The 27263-nt window shown below is 37.2% G+C and overlaps 1 protein-coding gene across 1 annotated transcript; it reads left to right on the top strand.

The window, feature by feature from the left end:
• Window positions 1–25677, top strand: LOC139151523 (acetylcholine receptor non-alpha chain-like). Its single transcript, XM_070724421.1, has 7 exons — window positions 1–545; window positions 3443–3613; window positions 3839–3975; window positions 13188–13232; window positions 15489–15598; window positions 22684–23755; window positions 24528–25677. The coding sequence occupies exons 2-7, from the start codon at window positions 3532–3534 to the stop codon at window positions 24636–24638; spliced, it is 1557 nt and encodes a 518-aa protein (XP_070580522.1). The 5' UTR covers window positions 1–545; window positions 3443–3531; the 3' UTR covers window positions 24639–25677.
• Window positions 25678–27263: the final 1586 nt, after the last annotated feature.

The following is a 27263-nucleotide window of genomic DNA, read 5'->3' as shown; positions in this document are numbered from 1 at the left end:
ACTATGCTTACGGACATTACCGGATAAAGTGTCATACACACGTTTATCCGCAATGGGGATAAGGACAAAAGAAACATGTTTGAACATGTATCCGGAGAAGTGAGTGAAGGGACAGGGTCAATACTGAACATTTAACATGTACTCTAATACTTGCTGGCTGTGTGACATTCAAGCAAACCAGGCAGTCCCTGAGATAGTATCAAATCAGTGGTATCAAAATTCTGTTTGTTTTTTTCATTGATAGAGTTTCATGTATACATTACACTCTGCAGTGTCTAGCCATAAATGCTGTGTTAGGTGGAATATGGGTGCATAATTAATGTTAGTATAATTAAGAAAGATAAAATAATCATGAATTCTGCTCTACATACACAAGTTAAGTGGGTGGTAAGGTCAAGAAAGATCGTGTGGATTCAACGCACTGTACATCTATTCAAGAAATGTCAGCTATTCTGGTAACACATTGATGTAAGAGGCCCCTAAACAGGCTGCGTCAATTTGGTTTGAGCTTAACGAGGCTACAAACGTGTGAAGTATATGTTAAGGTATGTTACGAATTATTCGTTGCTTCGCTTCGATAAAGTTTGTATGTGCGATGTGTGATAGTGAGCATGCGTGCGTGAGTGCTTCACGAACTCTACAACGTGTGGAGCAGTCCCAGTCAGAAAAATGTAACAACTTAGCCGGCTATTGAACCACCCTGTTTTGGGAGTGGAGATTTAGCCGAGCGGTTCTCTCTGTGGCCTCTCCGCGAGGCGACTGATGCAGTATGATGTGGGTTCGAACCCGATTGAAAACTAGCCGTATTATCTGAGGACTTGCCTAACGTTTTAAACACGGTGCGCTTTGATAGTTGTCATGTGTCATTAAAGCACAGAACTTTTTCATACTACTGAAATGTACTTTCAGCAGTTACTCCTCCTTTGAAGTTATAAATTAGCAGTTTATTTAAGATGCATTGATGTATTTTACCCCTTCGCTAGGCAAGACGTATGATATGTTGCTTATTATATTCCCCTTATCATGTCGAAATGCGCATTGTCGACTTCCATGCTATCTGCATGTGTGATATGTCCATCGTTAATGTTGACAACTCAATGTTAGTTTGAACTATAACTCACTTGTCAAGGACAGAGTTGCAAGACGCACAAGCAATGCTAATACATTGTTTTCGAACATACGTTAGGAAATATTATAACAAATATTACTTGCTTTATGAACAATAATAACCACGGTATAGTAAAGGTCACAACTTTTATTGCCGTAAGTATTAACTATCATTTCTCTTGTTATGAAGGATTTTGCTATGTCAGCATGCACAATTTTAAGATAAAAGCGTCGCCATTCGTTTATACTATCTTTATCAAGGATGTGTTAGTGTGATTCTTTATTTTACAACGCTACAAACTGAAATACTTTAAATCTATGCCGTCTAGTTTCCAAGCCCCTTTTAGTAGATGCTATACAAGCATTCGGTTTAAGCAATTTCCAATTCATACCAGTTATAACATGAAGTTATGCCATCAATGTAATATCATGATCCGACTGTAAGCAGAGCTATTGCAACTTTTACATATCTTTAAACTTGTCAAAATTCCTCCTTGCCTCCGATGATATTGGTATTGCATTGACCAAATGTATCGTGTTTCATTATCAATCCATGTATGAATTGTTTCTCGCCGTGATTGACGAAAAAAAGAGTTTCATTTCGAAATAGTTATTAACAGTCGAGCAGCTGCTCAAGATATTACATTACATTGGTCTTTCGTACACTGTCCATAAATACCTAAAGCGATCATAAATTTCGCAAGGTCATATCTTTCATGGCTGGTTGCCTCCTTGCAAGGATTCTAATCTGTGCAAGATATTTAGCAAACGAGTCAAAGCATCGCATTTATTGTCATACAAATCGTTTAGTTATGCCCTTCAGTTTTTGTCGAGTACATGTAACCAATTCGCACCCTGTACGGTCCCTTCAAACACAACAGAGGGACCGAATATATAATCGACTCGAATCTCATGATTGTATGTTTATTGTATTGTTTGTTCAGTGTATATTCGAGTACATAGGGGCCCCTTAAGTATTGTCTTACATCAGAATAACGTTAATGATGATGTAGATCTACTATGTGCCCTACAGGGTCAATAAAATTATTCAATTGTCATTTCACTGAGGTTGTTGGTCAGGCAACTACTCCTGCTAATACAACAAGTGCGTGTTTGGGACGATGTCATTTTTTTATTTTAAACGAAACTGCCAATATTCTTCGAACAATCATGCTGCCATGTTGCAAACATTTTCTATAAATAATCTCCATTATCGAAATAAAATGCGTTACTTGGACTGGTTACTTGGTCGACTTCGAAGTACACGTATGTTTCCGGTATCAAAATTTGATGAGCTTCTAGGGACTTATTTACTGTAGAAGTGTAAATAGTGTGAAAGGATGTTGAACTTTGTATTCATTTCCTCTCACCCTTTACAGCTAAGTAAAATAATCACAATCATACCCATTCATAATCTAATAACACTAAGTCGAATTCATAATACATAGTCGATTGTTAAAAACATAGACATAAAACAGCCCAGAACAGACAGCAAATCACTGGTACACACAACAAAGTCAAATTCATGAAAGAAAGATAAATGAACCTCTGTCCAAAAGACCAAGAAGTGGTGTCATGTGTTTCGAAAATAGTAAGCGCATACTGCCTCAAACGTGGTACCACCATATATCAATTTGTAAGTCAAATACGTAGTGGTCACAAACTAAGGACCAATGTCACTGATGCCATCAGCGATCATTTGTCGAAAAGAGATGTCACACTTATCTACCAGCTTGTGATACCTGCCGAAAAGCGTTTGAATGTAGAGAAAAGTCTTTCTCTGGTGTAACCTTGATTTAAAAGTTTGTAAGAGAGATGGCTATGTCTGCAAAATCACCATGGAAACTGCACGCTCTTGCATATCGAATACTTTTGGGAAAGTATACCCTATAAGCAGGTGAGAGTGGAATAATACTGATGAGGTGTGCAACAACAGTGACATTAGTACGACAAGAAAACAGGCGCATGCTCTACAGCGTGCATTCGGTGTCATATTTGGCTTGAATAAATAATGTAACAATATATCGCACTCTTGATGGTCTATAAAGCTTGCTATACCAACTTGCAGAGCGAAGGAAAAGTAGAACAACTAAAGTTCAAATTCAGGCTTTCAAATGTAACTGCTAGGAATAGTTATGTGATAAATTAGTTACTTCCCCATATCAAGTGTATGTTTTGTCGTACCATTACTCGTGCATCTGTACTGCGTCAGGCATGAGACAGAATTTGATGAGATGAATGCCGACAGGAGACAAAATGTTAGTGTGTTTGGCAGTACAAATGATATGGATGCTGATATGACACTTTTAATAGATGCTTTTACCACTAATTCCAGGCAAAGCTCCCGAAGAGGGTGAATCGCACACTGGTATTGATGTATAATATTAAAATAAGGCTGTGTTGCATCAAAGGCAAACCACACTGATGGCCATGCAGGGGAAAGTTTCAACAGGTCACAGAGTTGCGGGAGTACTAAGGCTTTTGGTTATTATCATATATTTATCAGGTGGGTTATTTTATGCTAAAAATATTTTGCTTTGCATGCTTGTTTTAACTGTATCACGTTTTAGCGGCATGGAAGAGCATAGAACACACGGCGGTTTCAATATGATCACATATTTAATTATTAAAACCATAACAACTGCTCGCAGGTAACAATTAGAGCGATACAAAAAATACGCAGGTTGTGAATGAATCTCTCCAACCGCAAATACCGTCAATCCTTCCATAGATGCATCATGTTCCACGGAGGGAGAGTTGTTCCATCATCTATTCAGTAACTACTCAGTTCTCCTTCGACCAATTCAAGACGTTGATGACGCAGTGGAAATCTACTGCCATATATCTATCACACAAATCATTGACGTGGTGAGTAATCTTGTATAGAGTATCTATCATATGGTATTATAATGGAATATTAGATTTTGAAATGTGACATTTCAGGGAGATACAGCGGAATTTGATTGAGTGTCCGGTTTGCCTTGCAGAGCTCGACGAGTCTACATGTTGCTTATCATTAGAAAAGTAAACATTTGCAACAAATTGAGTCTTCGTCTTTGGTTGGTGTTAGATTACAGCGCGCGGCAAACGTTTCCCATACACTGTCTCGTCACGATCACTGCAGTCGTTTCAGCATGTCACTGACAACAAGCATAACACTGCACTACATGCACCTCACCAGTTTTCTTTTAGGTGTTTACTTTAAATTGGAAACTTTATGAAGAAACAAGTAAATTCTTTAAGGGAGCCTTCAGTAATTACAGGGTGGGGTGGGCCGGGGGAATTGGGGGGAGGGTCACTTTTTAGAAAACAGTTCAAGGGGGAGGGTCACTTTTTATAAACCTAGCTTGGGGGGAGGGTCACTTTTGACAGAAGCTGATATTATGGCCAAAACTTTGATTGTCCATGTGATATTTCCTGAATAGGAAATCACCAACAAAATACGCACACACTTATAGACCCCAATGCATAGTGTATTGACATTTTGGTGAGATTCCAAAATCAATTTTCTTACACAACCATAGACTTTTAACCACTCTAGTCTAATCAAGAACAATAATCTCAATAATCAAGCATACATAAATGCACAGATTTATCTAATTTTGTACTGAAAAAAAATTATTCATAGTTTCATCATAGACCCTAATGCATAGTAAATCTACATTTTGGTGAAATTCCAAAATCAAATTTCTTGCACAACCATAGACTTGTTACCACTCTAGTCTTATAAAGAACAATAATGTGAATAATCAAGCATACATTAATGCACAGATTTATCTAATTTTGTACTGAAAAAAAAAATTATTCATAGTTTCATCATAGACCCCAATGCATAGTGTATGGACATTTTGGTGAAATTCCAAAATCATATTTCTTGCACAACCATAGACTTGTAACCACTGTAGTCTAATCAAGAACAATAATCTCAATAATCAAGCATACATAAATGCACAGATTTATCTAATTTTGTACTGAAAAAAAATTCTTCATAGTTTCATCATAGACCCTAATGCATAGTGAATCTACATTTTGGTGAAATTCCAAAATCAAATTTCTTGCACAACCATGGACTTGTTACCACTCCAGTCTTATCAAGAACAATAATGTGAATAATCAAGCATACATTAATGCACAGATTTATCTAATTTTGTACTGAAAAAAAATTATTCATAGTTTCATCATAGACCCCAATGCATAGTGTATGGACATTTTGGTGAAATTCCAAAATCATATTTCTTGCACAACCATAGACTTGTAACCACTCTAGTCTAATCAAGAACAATAATCTAAATAATCAAGCATGCATAAATGCACAGATTTATCTAATTTTGTACTGAAAAAAAATTATTCATAGTTTCATCATAGACCCCAATGCATAGTGTATTGAATGACATTTTGGTGAAATTCCAAAATCAAATTTCTTACACAACCATAGACTTGTAACCACTCTAGTCTAATCAAGAAAATTAATATCCATAATCAAGAGTACACGAATGCAAAGATTTACCTATTTTTGTATTGGAAAAAACTATTTATAATTTCATCATAAACACCATGGATATTGAACCAACTTTTTAGATGAAATTCAGAAATCAATTTCTTGTACACAAATGTTCATTTTACTTCCCTATTTAAGCAAAGTACATTTAAATACATTATCAAACATATATAAAATACAGATATAGCATGTTTTGTGGGGGTAATTTGCCTGATAGACTCCATGTATGATTTGATATTTTTGGATGAAGCACTAAATCAGCTACATCTTGCCTTCTTATAGTTGCACAAAATATGGTGACCCTCCCTAAACTGTATGAAATACCATATCTCTTCAACAATGCTTGCGTGATAAATTGCGACTGTCCCTCCAAAAACACCAGCCCTACCTATGTAATTTGTCCCTAACATAACCACTGAATAAATTGTTATGTAAATTGGCTGATACTGTTTTAGTTATTCCCGGGGAGAATACCGCAGTGGTTGGGGAGGGGGAGGGTCAAGTTTTAGAATGTCGGATAAGGGGGAGGGTCACATTTTAGACAGGAGGATAGGGGGAGGGTCACAATTTACGGTACAGGTGTTCGCGAAATTCCCCCGGCCCACCCCCCCTGTAATTACTGAAGGCTCCCTAAAAAAAAACCTTTCTTCTCCTCTCGATGTCAGCAATCACGACAACAGTTCCTTCAGCATGCAGTCTGTAGCATTGCGAGTGCAGTCTACTCTATCAACAAGTTTGACACGATACAACACTGAATATTGTCAACCAGAAAATGCTAAACACTCCTAAATGAAACTTTAATCCCGCTTTCTCTTTTGTCTCAGCTAAATGAAACTTTCTCAATTGACACTTCTCTCTGAATTGACACTTCTCTGAGCTACAAAATAGACTTGAAGAAAAGTGTTGATTTTGCACAGGCAAGTGCAATTCAATCAACACGGTACATTTTGTGCCATTCGTCTTAGCCAGGCGCTTGTCGTGTGTGCATCGTCTTTTTGTCGCTCCGCCTAGTTTGGTTTTCCAACGATTTTTATCGCCGTTTTCTGCGTCTTAGTTTTCCCGTTTTGGTGTTGCTGTGTCGTTTCTTCTGTTGGACTTCCGTGTGTGACCTTTCCGTGTCTTTTATGGAACCTTGGCGAACTTTTGAAGGGTTTGTGACATTTTACCTTACATACTCCTTGCACTCGTGTCAGCCCGCGTGGTTGTCCACGTCTACGTGCAAAGCTTAGTCTGTGCATATTGTGACTCCAGGCTGTTCCCCATTCAGCATTATTAACTCTATCATGTCAGAAGGCAACATTTACTGCGAATCCTGCTGCCGAGATATTTTATTCGACTCAACTATCTTCCAGTGCACAGAGTGTTTTGAATTTTTCTTCTGTGAAGCCTGTTTTTATTACACCAAAACGACTCCCTGTACAAGTCCTGATTATATTGGATTTGGAGGAACATGCTCTTCTACAACTAAACAGGGACACGTTGCCAAAGGTCATAACTTTAAAATCATCAGTGTTAAAATCTACACGCCAAGTAGTAAACAACCAAAGAACTTTTCATCAAAATAATTTTAGGCCATTTTGTGACAGCGTACAAAGATGGCAACCGGAGCGAGGGGCCTGCTTTTTGCAGCTGTATGCTTCTGTACGTTCCTGTCATTTATGGCTAGGAACGCGCATCAAGTTCACGACAGTACGAAATCACTGAATGATATTTCAGAGCCTTATGGTTCTTTCGATAAATTTGTTATATCAGATGCTCATGGGGTGTTATATCATCTACTATCACTTGGTGAGACTCGAACAAAGAATGAACTGAATCGCCCAAGTTACATCAAGTATGTGGATGAAAATCGCTGGATGATATCGCTAGCTTTGCTTTTGTGCGGTGATATTCATCCCTGTCAAGGTCCATCAGAGCGCTCTCCGATACGTAAATGTACCATCTGTGAAAAGGCAGTACGGACCAATAGCAAAGCAATAGATTGTGACAGCTGCAGTCAATGGACACATATAAAATGCATGGACTTCCCCTTACGTCAATATAATGAGCTTGTTAACAATGGTCAATCAATATCCCATGTTTGTCGACGATGCCTTTTGTCAAATCTTCCAAATATCAGCGTGGATGATGACGAAGACACCAGTTGCAATAGTCTCCTTGACAACAGTACCAACGATGTGGACCCAGAAAGTTATACTGACAACAAATACCGCGTGTTCGACAGTAAGGGGTTACATATTTTGCATTTGAACATCCGTAGTCTACTAGGGAAGATTGACGAATTGCGAGTGATTGCGTCGGAATCCAGAGCGGCAGTGATTGGAATTACAGAAACGTGGCTCGATGGGACGGTGCTAGATAAAGAAATTGCTATTTCTAATTACAAGGTTGTTCGAAAAGACAGAAATCGAGAAGGCGGAGGTGTCTGTATGTTTATTAGGAGTGACTTAGCATTCAATGAGAGATCAGATTTAAACAACGATGATCTAGAGGCAATCTGGGTTGACATTCTTTTGCCAAAAACAAAGCCAATCATTATCGGAACTTGTTATCGTCCACCTAAGCAATTGGATTTTTATGATTTACTACAGCAATGTTGTCATAATGTCAGTGTGAATCCAGAATTAATCATTATAGGGGATTTCAACACCAATGTTGCTAATGCTGGTAACTCAACTGGTCTACTCAGAGCTTTCAAAGATTTTTGTGGTATGTTAAACGTTCTTCAGTTAATTAAGGACTATACAAGGGTTACTGTGAATAGTAAATCAATAATTGATCTTATTTTATCATCAGACCCTGACAAAATCAGCCAGTCTGGGGTGATCAATATTGGTATCAGTGATCATTGCCTTATCTACTGTACGAGAAAAATAACACGCTTTAAATCATTTTGTCACAATACAGTCAAATTACGATCCATAAAGAGTTATACAAAGCATGATTTTCAAACTAAATTGCGGGGCGTTGATTGGTCTAAAGTTGTCGACTGTGACAATGTTGATTCTGCCTGGAATAATTTTAAGGATCTTTTTATAGGGGTATTGGACTTGGTAGCTCCTTTGAAAGAAGTTCGTCTGAAGCAAAATTCTCAGCCATGGATGAATGCCGATATTTTAAATAGTATCAGGAAAAGAGATAAGTTGTTTGCCAAGTTTAAAAAGTCCAACGATTTGAGTGTTTATACCGATTTCAAAAAAGCTAGAAATTCAACTCGTCATTTGATACAAAAGGCAAAACATTCGTATTTTAGCTCGAAGCTCCTCCAGGAAAAAAATTGCCCTAGAAAACTTTGGAAAACACTAAAAGACTTGGGCTCATCAACTAAGTCAAAAGCGGCTACCAATTCCATTGGACTTCGTGATGGCATTTCCATCATTTTCGATAAATCAAGAGTAGCTAGTAAATTCAACAATTTTTTCACGACAATTGCTTCAAGTCTTGTAGAGAAACTCCCGATTGGCATGGGTCGTTTTAACATAGCTAGCATTAACTTATTTTATTCCAACAAGGGTGTTCTGACTGATTCTTTTCAGTTCTCTGTTGTTGGTGAGGACTACCTTTGCAAAGTTCTTCAAAACATCAATTCATCAAAGGCTACTGGTTTGGATGGTATTCCAGCCAAGTTTGTGAAAGATGCGGCTGATGTAATTGCTTGTCCACTCTCACATATTATTAATCTGTCTCTTAAATTTGGGAAATTTCCAAATGATTGGAAGAAAGCAAGAGTAGTCCCATTACACAAGAAGAATTGTAAAACAGATATCAGCAATTATCGACCAGTGTCAATATTGAGTGTAATTTCAAAGGTTATTGAAAAAGTAGTTCATGATCAACTGTCTAAGTACATTGAAGATTCAAATCTTTTGTATAAGTTTCAATCCGGTTTCCGAACATCTTATTCAACAGACACATGTCTGCTGGTCTTAACAGATTACATTCGCATGGAAATGGATAAGGGCAATTATGTTGGGATGGTCATGTTAGATTTACAGAAAGCGTTCGATACAGTCGACCATACGATCTTACTTGGTAAACTAAAAGCCATCGGTTTGTCAGATTCTGCCGTTAACTGGTTTTCGTCGTATCTCTCAAACAGAAAGCAACTTGTCGATGTATCTGGTGTTTTTTCTGATGTTCAAACTATAACTAGCGGTGTTCCCCAAGGATCCATTTTAGGGCCCTTGCTATTCTTGATTTATGTAAATGACATGGAATGTGCTGTGACGTGTAAATTGTTTTTATATGCAGATGATTCAGCTTTGTTAGTTTCTGGTAAGAATACTACAGAGGTAGAGCAGCAGTTGAGTCATGAACTCTCGAGTATTAATGAATGGCTTATCGACAACAAATTGTCTCTGCACCTTGGAAAGACAGAGTCAATCTTATTTGCTTCTAAACGCAAACTGAAAATTAACTCAAAATTGTCAGTTGTATGTAATAGTACAGAAATTTCACAGAAAACATCAGTGAAATACCTTGGAGCGGAAATTGATCAATCGCTTGATTGCGAGTCTATGGCAAGCGTTGTTTTGAGCAAGGTAAACGCCAGACTCAAATTTCTCTATCGGAAATCTCAATATTTAGACTCAGACATCAGAAAATTATTAGTTTCCTCTCTTATTCAATGCCATTACGACTATGCATGTTCATTTTGGTTTGCCAGTTTAACTAAGCGTACGAAATCGAGTTTACAATATTCGCAAAACAAATTGGTCAGATTCGTTCTAGATTTACCTCCGCGAAACACATGTTTCGACCCAGCATTTTAAATGATTGGCTGGCTGCCCGTTGAACAAAGAGTACAGCTGCTAAAACTAAATCACGTTTATAAAGCGATCAATAATACTGCACCCCGTTATCTCTCTGAACATTTCAATTTGACAATGAACTGCCATACGTATAATACCAGATCAAGCTCATATTCTGTTCGTTCACCAGCCTTTGGTTCTCATGGTCAACATTCGTTTCAGATTACAGGAGCTAAGTTATGGAATAACATTCCTTTGAGTATTCACAACTCTAGCCATTGTTCTCAAGTTTTTAAAAAGAAGGTCAAATACTATCTGTACACAAAATTGGATGGCTAGGGTACCTACGCCCTGCTCCATTCGGCGTGTACAGATTGTTAGTTTGGTGGTTCCATTTTGTTATTTATTTGATATGCGGAGTGACATTGTCTTCATGTGATTTTGTGTTTTCTTGTGAGGACCACAATGGAAATAAGTTTTTAACTTTTTGTGCAATCCTCGGCAAGTAATATTCAGTGGCGTTTCCTTTAATTGTAACATTGTAATTGTGTTTGGTGTATTTTTATTTGTATTTCTGTGTATTTACTTTAACATTTTGTATTTTATCGTTTTTCTGAATATTTGCCTAATAAATTCAAATCAAATCAAATCAATAACACACCAAGTGTTTCTGAAATAATTCACCGTATTTTGGCACTTAATTTCCCGGACGGCATCATACACGGCAACGGGTTAGCATGGAGGGGACGATGATATCTCTCTGCCTTCAAAATATTCTTTACCTTGCTGAAAAAATACAATGTTTCACTGTAATAAAACGCCGAGAGTCAGTCCGGTTGATGTTGAGGACTTTCCTCGAGATATAGATCCTCGAAAAATATGCCAGTGAGTTTTGTCTGAGTTATATTTCCCAAATCAAAGTACACAAAGCTGTAGCTGAAAGAAAACTTTGATGATATGCTATAGCTATAGTGCGGTGTCAAGCTTGTTGTGCATGAGTGGCATGCTGAAACGACTGTCATTATTGTAGACGAGACAGTGTCTGGGAAACGTTCGCCGCGTGCGCTGTAATCTAACACCAAATACTCAATTTGTTGCAAATGTTTACTTTTCTAAGGATAAGCAACATGTAGACTTGTCGAGCTCTGCAAGGCAAAACGGACACTCGATCAAATTCCACTGTAAGAACAACATCTTGCTATGTCAGTTGTAACCCTATAACATTAAATATTTGATTCATGTACCCTTAGAGTGGGGATCATGAACACATAAGGGACCTCTTAATGATTGACGGGAAGACCATGTAAGATGCATGTTTGAACTTCTGGCAATACTATGCAATCTAGACAAATTGTTTCCGAAATACTCTCATAAATCAATGTTTTCAAGCCATGGAAACGACATTCCAATAAGAAAAAAACCAATAGATTTTATGCTAATCATCAAAGTTAAGGTACAACACATACTGAATAAAATAATATAATATAATAATAATATAATTTGTAGTGTTCCATAATCTTGACTCCATGCTGGATTTCTCGTACAAAATACAGAGCAAGGTATGTGTTGATATGTGATCCATTCCCAAATTCTATTTCCAGCTACTTCTTGATGCAAAGAGAGTATGAAAAGAATGAACAAGCTAATTAATGGAAAGATAGATTCAGTGCCAGAGACTAAATGAGCTGAGTGTTACGCTCTAAGCAAAAAGGAATATCAACTAAAACTGATACAGTTCTATAGCGGACTGAGGGTGTATTTTAGGTTCAAACCGAGGTCAATGTGTAACATATATTAACCTTTGGTCAGAGTTGCACAGCAGTGCATTCATTCGGAATGCCCTAGCTGAGTGTTTCAGCATTCCAGTAGCGTATATAAATCTCTCAACATCGTAATTGATGACAGAGATCTTTAAGATCCATTATTCCGTTTTAAGTTGGTCTGCCGGACCAAGAGTGCCCCCGGAGAACGGCGATTGCCAAGCAAAAAATTCGATGGAGGCCTGCGTCGATTGCCTGGTCGACGGAAGGCCCTCCCCGTGCCTCTAAATTAGGCTTCACTGTGTGTCTCGTTTACCCTTCACAACGGTTTAAAGTCTTTTCTCCCATTTCAATCTCTATTATCGTCTCAGTCACTACAGTGTGATATAAAGAGAACACTTTGAATTTCGCAAAATAGAACAACCAATTATTAGCTTTTGATGATAGTTAGCTTTTTATTTGATCATACGACTGACAAAAGGAATTCAATGAAACGTGATTTGTGCTTTCGATTTTAAAGTGAATTTAAAAATAATCTTCTGCCATTGTCTTTGACTCTAACAATCCACGCACTATTTACATGATTGCTACTATTGAGCCATACTTTAATATTAGAAATTGCAGTCTTTGGCATCAGATATAAAGCTGCGTCTGATTGATATCTCATTGAAGTACAACTTGCGATGTCAGCAAGTTGATGGCGTTTATATACTGAGAGAAACTCACACTAAATCGAGGGTGCTATAATGCGTATTACATCATACCAGTATGTTGATAGGTCGAGACGTGTAAAGAACCGTCGTATTTGGCAATATACCACGGTTCGACCACGTACGAGCTCTAAGCTTGAGCAAACATTCTTTTTTGACTTTCCATGACTAAAATTTCTATATGCTGTTATAATATGATAGCAGTAAATCTCACCCAGTGACGGTATACCACTCGATTTTGACCAGTTCACTTCATATATGCACTCACTATCGCATGTGCATATATTTCGTGAACTGGTCAAAATCTCATAGTATACCGTCGCTTGATGTACTTTATTGCTTCAATATCATCCCATTGTAGAAGGAGAAGTCACAAATACTGACGACAAGCATATGGTTTTATCAGGTATGTTTTTTTCATTTTTGCAATTATTTTTGATTTTTTGCCTTTGTTATCATAAAAATGCATTGTGGTATCGTTTTTTATAGTATGAAGGTTTATTTAATCTCTTTACTGCATTACATTACTTTGATTCGGTTTTGTAAACATACAAAATTCGAAGATTATCTGGCTAGAAGTTATTTTAACGAGATCACATAAACCGCCCGCCTTCTTAATACGCTTCCTTTTTGTGACACTGGAAGTAAGCGCCTTCTTACATGGGTGCTGAACGTTCAAATGCTTTGCAAGGGTCAGGTTCTTCAGCAAGTTAGCAAACTATATCAATTGTCGTTGTGTGCCTAGATTTGTCTTCAAATGAATTGAAAGTCAAATGTGTCATCCTTATATAGTGATAGATATGAAGTTGCCATCTTAAAGGATAACAGATATTACTAAAATTTAGATATCAATTGGAGTAAAGGACTATTAAGAGTGATCAAGTCGCCAGTAACATTTACATGAACACAGCATTCTTTAATATTTCCTGTTTCGTATGATACCTTTAGACTTTAGCCTCAGCAGGAATCAATAAGGATAGCGGTGATATAGGCCCTATTGATAACACCTTCGCTTATAACATGCAATCGCTCCGTAAAAAAAAGCTATGAGAACAGTAATGAACTATCAAAGTTTATTTGGTCTCTCAAGATCGAGGACAAGGACTTTGATGTATCATGGTCAATTATTGACAGAGCATAAAGTTTCTATAAAATGAGAAAGATATGTAATCTTTGTCTATCTGAAAAGCTAAACATAATCAATGCTGAAAAATCTACGCTGTTAAACAAATGATCAGAGTTGGTTTTAAAGTGTCGTCATCAACAAATTATTATTTATCGAATCGCAACACCTGCTAGAACTACAGTACAATGGTACGCCCAAACTCTATAAATGCGAGAACATCCTTAGGGTAAAAGTAATCTGACGATTGCTAGATGCATGAAATTTAAGTAACATATGATAGATAAATAGATAGATAGATAGATAGATAGATAGATAGATAGATAGATAGATAGATAGATTAGATAGATAGATAGATAGATAGATAGATAGATTTGATAGATAGATAGATAGATAGATAGATAGATAGATAGATATATGGATACATACATACATACATACATACATACATACATACATACATACATACATACATAGACATGTTTATCTGTCTGTCTGTCTGTCTGTCTGTCTGTCTGTCTGTCTGTATGTATGTATGTATGTATGTATGTATGTATGTATGTATGTATGTATGTATGTATGTATGTATGTATGTATGTATGTATGTATGTATGTATGTATGTATGTCATGCATGCATGTATGTATGTATGTATGTATGTATGTATGTATGTATGTATGTATGTATGTATGTATGTATGTATGTATGTATGTATGTATGTATGTATGTATGTATGTATGTATGTATGTATGTATGTATGTATGTATGTATGTATGTATGTATGTATGCATGCATGTATGTATGTATGTAATGCATGCATGTATGTATGTATGTATGTATGTATGTATGTATGTATGTATGTATGTATGTATGTATGTATGTATGTATGTATGTATGTATGTCGTATACACATATATTTATGTATGCAATTAGTATCTCAAGCTTTTAAGCAACTCAGTCATTAGTCAACCTCCAAATTTGATTTTAAATATTACTAAGTTTACAACAAAGACACATCGTCTACTTATCTAATAGGTAAACATAAAAATAATCTGCTTTTAGCTAAACTTCAAATGCAACAATATTGCCAGATAATGTGTGGAATTTGTCACACAATAACTTCAGGGTTTTAAAACCTTAAGAAAAGGTTTATACTGTGTGATATACTACGATAAGACAGCGTTTGATGAAGAAAATGTTTCAGTCCTCTCTCAAAATGTCAAAATTGTTAGAGTTTATTGCGTGATCGTCTTTTGATTGTATTGAATTTGCAAAATGTTTTAATTACACACTGATGTTGTGGACAGGAAACAGGCACACATCCGTAATTTGTCGGTTAGAAATGGATTGATTTTAAAAAGTCCTCGTCTGCAAACGAACGCGTCGACAGATATCGCAGCAAGTGCACAGTTTCACTGGCTTATAGTGTTGCCAGTTGTTTTAGATTTACAAACTTAATTTCAACAACTCACGATCACGAGATTTGTACTCACTTCCATTATTTCGACATTGCTTTTGCCAAACTTAACACCAACTGTAGAAATGGTTTGATCCGAACTTAGCATGGAATGAAGAAGATTTTGGTGGCATAAAGTCAATAGTAGCCCCTGTTGATAAGATATGGGTTCCAGACACGTCCATTTTGAATTGGTAAGTAAAGCATAAAAATTTAACCTCCTTTACAAAGCTGATAATCTTACAGGGGTATACTTCTTTATGAGGTGTAGGTTTATTGTTCTATTTGTGTCCGTTGCAAACCTTTGTTTTTCATTGGTTTTCAAATTGTTTGAAACAATTTACTTTTTTGCCGACTTGAAAAACACACTTACCCTTTATATTGGCCTGAAATCCGTGTTATAATAATGCCAAACGTTAGTCTTGCTTCGTTTACAATGCTGTCACCGAAGCACTAGATGATGCCCTCCTACGACAGAAAAGCTGATTATCCATGAAGAATATGCACTATGGTTGTGGGAAAAACTTGCTGCTAAGGAAGACTCTACGTTAGCTTGCATTAACGGTTTAACATATTTACATGATCATCCCAAGAATTTACAGAAACCATGTTTGTAAGAAGGATACCAAGATATTTATAACTATTTACCCTTTCAACCTCCTCACCATTGATTTTTAACGGAGGTGGACTGATTTTGTATTTCCTGAAATCAATTATCATTTCTTTTTTTTCTTTACATTCAAAAACAAGTTATTATCATCATACCATGTAACCAATCTGTTCACTTCTTGCGTATAGATTGTGTCCTGATCTGCTGTAATGAGGCAAGCTAAAGCCTTGTCGTCAGCGAATTTGTAAAGCTTATCATTACTGTCCACATGTATGGGGTACAATCAGATGTAAATATGGTAAATAATGACAGGCATAACCGAGCCTTGAGGCGAGCCGGTATTTGTCAATGGCACATGCGATCGTATTGAATTTACCTAGACAAACTGCGGTCCCCTAACCAAACAATCTGCAACCCAATGAATTAACTGCCTGTTTACTGACATATTTTTCAATTTTCTGATTAATAAGTTTGGTGAAATAGTATTAAACGCACTTGAGAAGTCCACAAATAAAATTCAAACAGACGCATTGGAAGTATCAAGGTGTTGTGTGACGGTATGTAGAAGACAGAGAACTGCATCTTCTGTACTCCTGTGTTGTCGATAAGCAAATTGCAGTGGGCATCTTCTGTACTCCTGTGTTGGCGATAAGCAAATTGCAGTAGGTCTTGGTACGGTAATATTTGAAAAACCAAATATTTTAGAAGGATTTTCTTCAAGACATTTCATGGGAATTGACGTGAGTGCGACAGGTCGGAAGTCATATTTCTATGGCCTTGATACTTCTGGAAGGGGAATGATACAGCTTGTTTTCCAGTAGCGAGGGATCGTATGGTTGTCAAGAGACAATTGAAAGAGTTTGGTAAAAATTGGAGCCAACTGGATACAACATTCGTTAAGAAGTTTCCCTGTGATATTGTCGGGACCGGCGGCTTTACAGCACCATTAGAGAATATTATAGTGAATCATCCATGATCTTGACGACATGATATACGCTGATGATAGACAGATTTAAATTATCTGAAATAAACCTGATAAATAGCCTGAGTGCCGATATTAAAAAGTGCATTGATGATATTCGCGATGGATAAGAAATAACATGTTGGTTCTGAACGATAACGAGACTTAAGTTGTACATTTTCCATCATACTTGAGAAATGGTGAAGTAGAATTCACCAGCCTTGGGATTGGTGAACCTAAAATCACTCCCTCTCATTTAGTTCGAAATCTTTGTGTTATTCTCAACAGGGATATTGAGATATGTGTTATTCTCAACAAGCATATTCATGTGTGATCATATGAGTCAGTTATGTAGGAACGCATATTACTCTTTTTTCAAGAATAGGTAAAGTTCGTAAATGCCTCGACAAGCCCACTACTGAGAGAATATTCCATGCATTCATGACTTCCAGACTTGATTATTGCAACAATCATCTGCAGTCTGTTCAGAATGCTGCAGCCCGTCTAGTCACAGGTACACGCAAATATGACCGCATCACTCCCGTTTTAGTTGATTTACACTGGTTACCTGTGAAAGCCCATACACATTTCAAAAATGTTATTGACTACTTTTAATTTTGTCAGAGGTGATACATCTCTTTATTTGGCTGATTTAATTGACGTTTATGTTTCAACAACGTATCTGCGATCTTCTGAGAATTACGTGTAACTCCTCCTCGCGTTTATTTTAAATAAGTCATACGGTCTGCGAGCGTTTACTGTCTGTGCTCCTTGCTATGGAACGCGCTGCCTTCAGAAATTCCATTCGCCAGAAATGCTACATCTCTTAAATGTGGTTTGAAGACCCACCTTAACCAAATTTTACTTATTATTTACTAATTATCGTTTTTCAGTTTTTAGCTGTCTTTTTGTATCTCTGTTACAGCGCATTGAGACATTTGTGGAGTGTTTTTTAAGAATTGATATTATTGTTGTACTTGGGCCTCAGCCCAAGTACATTTGTTTTCATTCCGTGGGAAAAAACTCTGTAAGGTATAACCATTCCTGGCTGAGACCAGGGAGGGCAAAATGTCTTGGCTTCATCTTTCTTGGCATAATAAATGGCGTAATGATGTTAACTGAATGGAAGTGCTGCTCTCAGCCAGTCTTGAATAAGTGAGATGTGAATATTAATGCTTCTCTATCTGAGTTTTTGCCACAAAATCTTCTGAATATAATCAAAATGTGCATCGAAATGCAACAATTAATGCACCCCCGTTTCCTAGGCGATGGCACGACCCTTGCTACACCCACTGGACGAGCCAAAGTGGGAGGGGTAATTTCAGTTTGGTCGAACAAGAGGGCTCGAGACCAGAATTTAACATTTAACTTGAAACATGTTTAATCGCTGACAAGATGTGGACTAGTGTTAACCGAAGTAAAATTGTGAAAAGGAAAGGTTTTATATCCCGGACACAATGAAAAACATTACGACTGGAAACTGTACCCCCAGTTGAGAATAGTAATGCCCACAGCGATGGAGAACACTTATCCTTGAGCTGAGAAAACCAGACCATCATTTCGAAATAGAGCTGCAGATTCGAGAAGCTCGTTCAAAATAGCTAGGTACACCCCATAAAGGGGTGGTTTCGAGTTTTGAGGGCAAATTTCGCCTCCTTCATATAGAAATCGTACGTTTGTTTTTCCAGGAGAACACACCATTTGACACAAAATTTGCATGTAAAGGGGTCGCCAGTAAGTACGTGGTCAAATCTGGCATAAGAAACAATATGAAATGTTGGGTAAAGCCAGTCCAAAATAAACTGATTTGAACTTTTGTGTTTTGTAATTTATACCACTGCAGTAACATTACCTTTTTTTGACAACATCACACAATGTAATACGTTTTGAAACTGAATACTCCGACGTATTCTGTGTCTCCTTTGCTAAAAAATACGGTATGCCGATTACCATGTAAGGAGATGATGACGTCAAGACAGATTTGTAGCGTGTTTGGTCCTGGATGGTGCACGAAGTTTTGTCAAGGTAGCTTGTGTATTTATTTCCTAAATGGGAGAGATTAGGGTCGATCTAAACGAAGGCCGAAGAATGTTATGATCCTCTAAGCGAGCTGAACTCTAACGCGAATGGTTGGATAATTTGGAGGATGTCTAGAATGATCTCGTCTCATTAAGATTATTTGGCGGTCAGTATTGAATTTCAACTGCGTCACAAGTTTGCGAAATGAGTATTCCGTCGAACGGTCAACGAACGATATTTTAGAAATCTGGAGACATGGCACATCGCATTTTTATATTAATATTTTATATTTTACAAAAGATGTAAGAAGCAATGATTTTGTCGAAAATTCTGGAAAAAATATAGGAAGATTTGATCGCGAACACATTTTCACTTGGGGTCAACTAGCATTGCGTACGATGCTGTGTGTTCCGCTACAACTAATCGCCCCGCTCACCACAGCCCTGCAAAGACCCGTACGCGTACGTAGGGTCGGTGACTTCAAATTCATTTTGGGACTTGACGTAAAAAGCCAAATTACTGCCGAAATTCAGCGTTCTTGGGCCCAAGTCGTATCCCAGCCTACCTCAGCTACACGATCGCTTCCAAAAATGACAGTCTTTTATTCACTTCTCGTAAATAACCGTCGATGTCGGCAACTCTCTCGCTAGCCCTGCGTACGATGCTGTATGTTAGCTGTAGTAAGCAGGGCTAGGGGTCAACATGGGGTCGCAGCCATGTTGCCTCAAAACTTATTTCTGTCTGCACTCAAAACTCAAAAATGTCGGATATGAACCTGAAAAATCGATGCAATTTTGTCAAACTTCGGCGAAATTTCAGCATATAGACAAAATTTCATCTAGGTAATTACAGAAATTTGATCGACAAATAATCCTGAGCTTGAACGTGACAGCTCGCCTTCTCCGGGAAGTCAAGTATCCAGCTGCTCATACACAGTTGCCCATATGGCCAGGTTTATGAGATTGTTTTCAAGCGACGGCGGCAGACCGTACGGGGCTCTGGATATGAACCTACCGCCGGTGTAGCTGTAATAACTGTTGCGTTGTTTTTAGTGCCCACGGACGAAGTCCTGGGGGAGTGATAGGTTTGGTCATGTCAGTCCGTCCGTCCGTCCGTTCACGCAGATATCTCAGACATGCCCTAGTCAATTTCTTTCAAACTTTGCACAAGAATAGTACCCAACCCCATACAGATGCACGTCGATTTGTTTCACAATGCGATCGAATTTGGCCGTGTTAGAGGACTTTTTAGTTTACACCTCCATAGACTCCCATGTATAAGGCAGTTCTCCATAGACTTTCATGTATAAGGCCAAGAAAAATAAAAATTTAGTTTCTCATCGTATTCATATTGCCTAAAGGATGCAGTGACACAGTTTTTTGTCCCCACGGATAAAGTCCAGGGGCTTATAGATTGGGTCATATCCGTCCGTGAGTCCATCAGTGAGTCCATCGGTTCACGCAGATATCTCAGACATTTTGACAAAATATCATGTGACCTTGGTGACCTTTGACCTCAAATATACATTATTGTCCATAACTCAGTAACCACAAGTGCTAAACCTTTCATATTTGGTATGATGGGACACCTTATGACGCCACATATTGTACCTCATTAATTATGCGCATATCTAATTTTGAGCGAGCCAATAGAGCTAGAGGTCTGATTTTTGGTATATAGGGATAAGTTAACAATATAATTTGTTTGACAAAACGTCACGTGACCTCAATGACCTTTGACATCAAATATACATATTTGTCCCGACTCAGTAACCACAAGTGCTACACCCTTCATATTTGGTATGATAGGACACCTTATGACACCATATATTGTACCTCATTAATTATGCGCATATCTAATTTTGAGCGAGCCAATAGAGCTAGAGGTCTGATTTTTGGTATATAGGAATAACTTAGCAATACAATTATTATGACAAAATGTCACGTGACCTCAATGACCTTTGACATCAAATATACATATTTGTCCCGACTCAGTAACCACAAGTGCTACACCCTTCATATTTGGTATGATAGGACACCTTATGACACCATATATTGTACCTCATTAATTATGCGCATATCTAATTTTGAGCGAGCCAATAGAGCTAGAGGTCTGATTTTGGTATATAGGAATAACTTAGCAATACAATTATTATGACAAAATGTCACGTGACCTCAATGACCTTTGACATCAAATATATATATTTGTCCACAACTCAGTAACCACAAGTGCTACACCCTTCATATTTGGTATGATGGGACACCTTATGACACCACATATTGTACCTCATTAATTATTCGCATATCTAATTTGAGCAAGCCAATAGAGCTGGATGTCCGATTTTTGGTATATAGGGATAACTATAGGGTAGAAATCTAAATATGCCCATCTAAATATTAGACATCTACCATCGAGAACAAAAGAAATTTGCTGTAATTTGAATATTTAAGGAGTTTAAGCAATTTCACTATAAATAAAGAACCCCTGCCTCAAACTCCACAAAAGTTGCTAGACATATTTTGCCGTTGTCATGCCATTGCTTCGTTTAATAACCAGTTAATCAAATGCCTAATTGACAGGAGGAAATTCAAGACCATATTTGAATAGTAGTATATATTGTCCTCAAAATTACTCTATCTCGGCCCAAGTACTCATTGCCTTCAGCAATACTGCCTTGTTATTATTGTTATTATTATATCGGTTAAAAAGCTCTTTTCGCCATCTCTCATTCTTGCAAATGTAAGATACTGTTCGCAAATTGACTTAGCAACAATGTAGACTCGGCAACTATTATAAGATAAATTAATTTGTATGGATGAACCAATCTTAGAAGCTCCCCATGGTGATCTAATTATTCAACTGAGAGAGCATTCGCAAAATTAGACCGAGTTCTCAATGAATAATTTCATTTCCTTACATACATAGATACGTAGATACATAGATACATCCATCTATCCGTCATCCACCCACCCACACATAGATACATACATACATACATACATACATACATACATACATACATACATACATACATACATACATACATACATACATACATACATACATACATATATACATACATACATACATCATCCACCCACCCACCCACACAAACATACATACATACATACATACATACATACATACATACATACATACATACATACATACATACATACATACATACATACATACATACATACATACATACATACATACATACATACATACATACATACATACATACATACATACATACATACATACATACATACATACATACATACATACATACATACATACATACATACATACATACATACATACATACATACATACATACATACATACATACATTCTATACACATCTTATTTGGAAGGATAATCTCAAATTAAGATATGTTATTATGTGCTTTCGAAATCATATGCTATGGTTTTTCTGTTATGCAAAGATTTCATTATTTTAATTACTGTTACTGTAACATTGGAATTACTGTTTGCTCTGGATTCGTCGACCGTTTTATTTTGAATAGTTTTTCAGCAGACAATATGCTCAGATAAGACTGAACAATTTCGCGGGCTTAGGATTGTCACAGCATATATTAAACATATTATCGGTGACACCAATTTACCGCTGTCTAGACTGTTTGCATTCTGCATTAATCATTTCTTTACTTATCAATTTTCAGTGTTGAAGCTCAGCTTGAGAATTATCCAAGAGTGCACTCAGAGAGCCTAACTTTGTGGATAACAAGCAACGGTACCGTCACAACCGTTACACCTATGGTCCTGAAAACCCCTTGTTTGATGGACATCACATATTTCCCTGTTGATGAACAGTCATGTTACTTTGAATTCGGATCGTGGGCCTACACTGACAGTATGGTACGTTTACACGTGAGCCCTAACAGGGACAAGGTATTTCCTGAGAATTACATCCCGAATTTGCAGTGGGACATAGTCTCTTCCCATGTTGGAGAGGTCACAAAAGACTTTCTTGAAGAAGATGACACATTTACGAGCATCGTGGCAACCATTACTGTAAAGCGAAAACCTCAATACTACATCCTCAATCTAATCGTTCCGTGTATCTTAGTTTCCGTTCTCACTGTGGTAGCTTTCAGTCTTCCATCGATGTCACCGGAAAAAGTCAATTTAAGCTTGTCACTTTTATTGACAATTTACGTCTTTAATCTACTTGTTACCGAGCTTCTCCCGGCTACATCAACACACATGCCAATGTTAACTGTATATCTGATGTTCAACATGGTTTTGATAAGTGTTTCGGTTACACTGACCATCTGCTTCACTCGTATTTTCTCAAAATGTGACCAAAATGCTTCACCCGTTCCCAGATGGGCAAAATGGCTTTTTCTTGGAAATTTTGCAAAACGAAGGAAGCTTCCACATTATCAGGAGAAGAAGACCTCTTCAGCCAGTGAGAATATGGCGTTTGATCGAACCGATGAAGTTGACCAGGACTCGATCATGACTGAAGTATGTAAGAAAAAGTTGGAAAAACTGTCGTGCAAATACGGCAATCCCGATCCCAGAGACCGCTGCAGGGTATTATCTCTGTCAGATGAACAACTGAATGCCAAGACGAAAAAGAAAACAAGACGATCGCTCCGTTCCATGAATCGAAGGAACATCGATAGCAGTAAATACCAGCTTAAGGTTCTTGAGAGACTGGATACTTTGATATCTTGCGTCGAAAGAGTCACAAGACTGGTGACACCACATCAACGACCAAACGAGCGTGTAGGTGTTATTTAATTTCTTAATGTGTCGTGTCAACATCCAATCTTACAAAAAATCAGCTGAAGCCTGACTTCTCAACTCCACCAAAATCAATTCAGCCTGGTCACTGTTTTTGTCTTTTTATATTTTTTGTTTTGTTATTTGCCTGACTAGGAGCATGCATTTAAGAAAACTAGTTTGTATAAACTTATGCATAGACTATCTCCTAGTTAATATTTTGAACCTGATTCTTTACCCTCATTTTTGACCAATCAACGTGCAGAGGATAACCAATATTCCTATATCGCATCTCCAAAACCATGAAAATGGGGCGAATATTTGCATTGTAAATGTCTCTCGGATTTTCGGGAAAGTTCTTTAGTCTTTACCTTGTGAATTATCAAAGGTTATAACTCCATTATTTACACCAAATCCTTATTATACTATTTAAGAGATCATCTTCTGACGAGTAGTCGTGAAATTTTGATCGACTTTCACTTTTGCCTCTAAATTTACACTTTGAATGTGACTTAAAGTAACAAAATGCCGAGCTCTCAACATTTCCAACGACTCAATGACCATGAACGATGTACTAGATTGATAAAACACTCGAGCGATATAATCTAAGCAAGGCTTTAATCTCACTGTTGTTATTTAGTGACTGAAGCAAAGCCAATGTATCTGTTGATAATGTTAGTTTCAGTCGAGTTTGCCGTATTCCTTAGGCCGACTTAGTTTTTTGGAAAACTGCACTACTTTCCTAACATTTGATTTTGTTCTTGCTATTTTTCAGATCAGAAACGAATGGATACAGTTAGCGACAACGATAGATCGGATTTGTCTTGTTGCATTTTCGTTAGCCGCTATCCTTGGATCACTGATTCTGTTGCCAAAAATTATGTGATATTTGCCTATTATGTCGATATTTCCCGCGTAAATATGACTCTATTGTGCACCGTACACTTATAGCTGTGATAAGTGTTGTAATATATTGACATGAAAATGGAAACATAGTATAAACAAATCATTCACTGCATTTGATTCTTTGGATAACCGTCGGAGTTGTCATTCATAACTTCTTTATCTTAAATGCAATCCTTATTTGCATTTTCGGTTGATTTACATGTAGCCTTTGTGTCGCTAATCATCTCTTATTAAATCAAACATTTGCACGTAGCAGGGGGTGTAATCTTGTTCGGCAGTGTGACTTCTAAAACATCTTAAAAATTCATATTTGTACTTATATACTTTTTCCTGAAAGTAGAGTAGAGTGTGGTTTATGGAGTGTTGTAGTTTTTATAAAAAATAGTGGCAATGTCTTTTTGTAACAAATTGCCACTGTAACATTGTATTTTGATACAAATGGTAAGTAGTTGAACTCTGAAATCGTGCGGATCATGTTCAATTGATCGTACGACCTAAAGAATCCGACTTCTTTTTAAGATTTTCCGACTATGAGCTCACTCGTTCCGAGTGTGTGTTATCCTTCTGACTGATACCTATCTAGTACATGTGCAAGATGTCAGATAAATCACTGAGCCACGCCAAAGACCGCTGAGTTAAGTAGGAGTCCATACTCCATAGCTCAGATTAGTAGAGTGCCAGTGACAAATGCACGATTTTCGGACAATACGATTTTTATCGGATTTCACATTTTATTAAATCATACAAATATGATTATGAAATCTTTGCGTTTAAGATTAGAAAATGAATTAAATATTGAATAATTAGTATAACATATGTATGATTTAACTTTTATTCGTTATTATATGGTAACCACTTCTCCGGAGGAAAACAACATTTTAATGTAACACATTTTTGGTTGAATGAAGACAGAAGTCTGTATGCTTCCAATAAACAGAACATAATAGTTGAATCAGAGTCGAGTATTTGTAAGTCCTTGGATTATTAAAAGCTTGAAAGATTCGCCGATATCCGACACTAACTTTGCTTCTTTTTTTTTGACCTACTACAGTGCATTCATGACGTCTTTTTTGAATATTGCTATACCTTACCAAATGAATTATCCTTCGTCCATCAACGATCAATGCCATTCACTCTGTCATTAGCTTCGAGGATTGATTAATTACCATGCTTTCTTTCCTGAAACAAATTTAAACGCCACGATACTGTGCATGGTGAAATACAGAGCGGCCCCTCACAAAATAACAAAGGTGTCGGTTGAAGTCGAATCTTAAGATACCACCGTGTAACATAATTCTAGGTTCAAAAAAATGATTTTACTGTTTTTTAATCTGGGGTACCAATCGAGTTGTGTTTTGTCAGGTCGCCCTCATAATATGCAAGATGATCTGCATACCTGTTATAGTCAAAATGATATTCCTGTTTCATTGTACTGTGCTATGCGATATGAAAGACGCCCTCTATTGGCAATTAACCCCAAAAAGATATCAGCTAAAAAATCACAGAATATTTCTTTATTGAAATTCTCGTACAATAATTAGTGACATCTTACTCCGAATTCAGATTCTGGTCTAAAATATTTGCATTATCCTGTATGGCTTGAAATAGAAAACTATTTATTCGACTATAAAAAGGCATAAAATGAGAGCATGATCGCCCAATCTTGTGTTGTAATTAAGCGCGCGTTATCTCACGAGTTATTGCAGAAACACCAATTAGTTGTTGAAGTTATAATTGAATTCTCGCCGTTTCGGACTTGATATGGTGATTTCTGAGAGTGACGACTTCCGACGATGCGAAAACAACTGTTTAATTCTTATTACTAGGTATAAAGTAAATATTTTCGTCATCAAATCACCGAGGACAAAGATAAACAGAAAGCAAAGAGGAAATCGTTGCAATTTCCGATAGCTCTGGTGCGGTGCTGACTCAATGATCTATAATCGGAATTCACACGTCTGTGCAACACGTTCAACTCACAAACATTTTGAAAAGTAAACGCGTTGTTGTGGGTGGTAATCGAACAAACGGATTCAGAGGCGTGTTCTCCGCCCCCTCCCCCCCCCCCCCCCCCCCGCCTACAGTGCCTTTATGTGAACGTGTCATTAGACAAATATAACATGTGATCATTTCTTTGCAGCCCTATAATTTAGGTCTGTGAACATGACATTCCGCCTTTCATAGTTACTTTGAATTTTCTGTTGCGTTATTAAAGACCATGTCGAATGTTTCCTTTTTTGATATGCTGTTTTGTCTCGGTCACTGTTCCAAAAAAATTGTGGGGGTGATCCACGGACTGTTGGTTTGGACGGAGCGATTTTCTGATAATAGGTCTTTCTCGAATGTCATGTTAGCATCAACGTTCTTTTCGAGTTTCCTAATAATGCAACTGCGACGATGACAGTTGACCTTTGTACTAGCCTACTAACGTAATATTTATTTCAATTTCAAATTACGCAACAACAAAACATACAAGTCAGACTGTGTATTTTACAGCCAACGTCATCGATGTCAGGAAATTTACCTCGCTGTATCGCTGATCTCTCCCCTAATGAACAAATCAGGATTTTCAATAATAATATCCGTGCATCGAGGTCACGTCTGA

The sequence above is a fragment of the Ptychodera flava genome, chromosome 2, assembly GCF_041260155.1.
Source record: "Ptychodera flava strain L36383 chromosome 2, AS_Pfla_20210202, whole genome shotgun sequence".
Lineage (NCBI taxonomy): Eukaryota > Metazoa > Hemichordata > Enteropneusta > Ptychoderidae > Ptychodera > Ptychodera flava.
The sequence above is the reverse complement of the archived record's forward strand: the minus strand, read 5'-3'. Positions and strand labels throughout refer to the sequence as shown.

Bases quoted from the DNA above. Each gene is read 5' to 3' on its own strand.
- LOC139151523 (XM_070724421.1), top strand. From the start codon at position 3,532: ATGGCCATGCAGGGGAAAGTTTCAACAGGTCACAGAGTTGCGGGAGTA. The intron at 3,614-3,838 runs GTGGGTTATTTT...ATCCTTCCATAG, and splicing joins TATTATCATATATTTATCAG to ATGCATCATGTTCCACGGAG. The intron at 23,756-24,527 runs GTAGGTGTTATT...GCTATTTTTCAG, and splicing joins ATCAACGACCAAACGAGCGT to ATCAGAAACGAATGGATACA.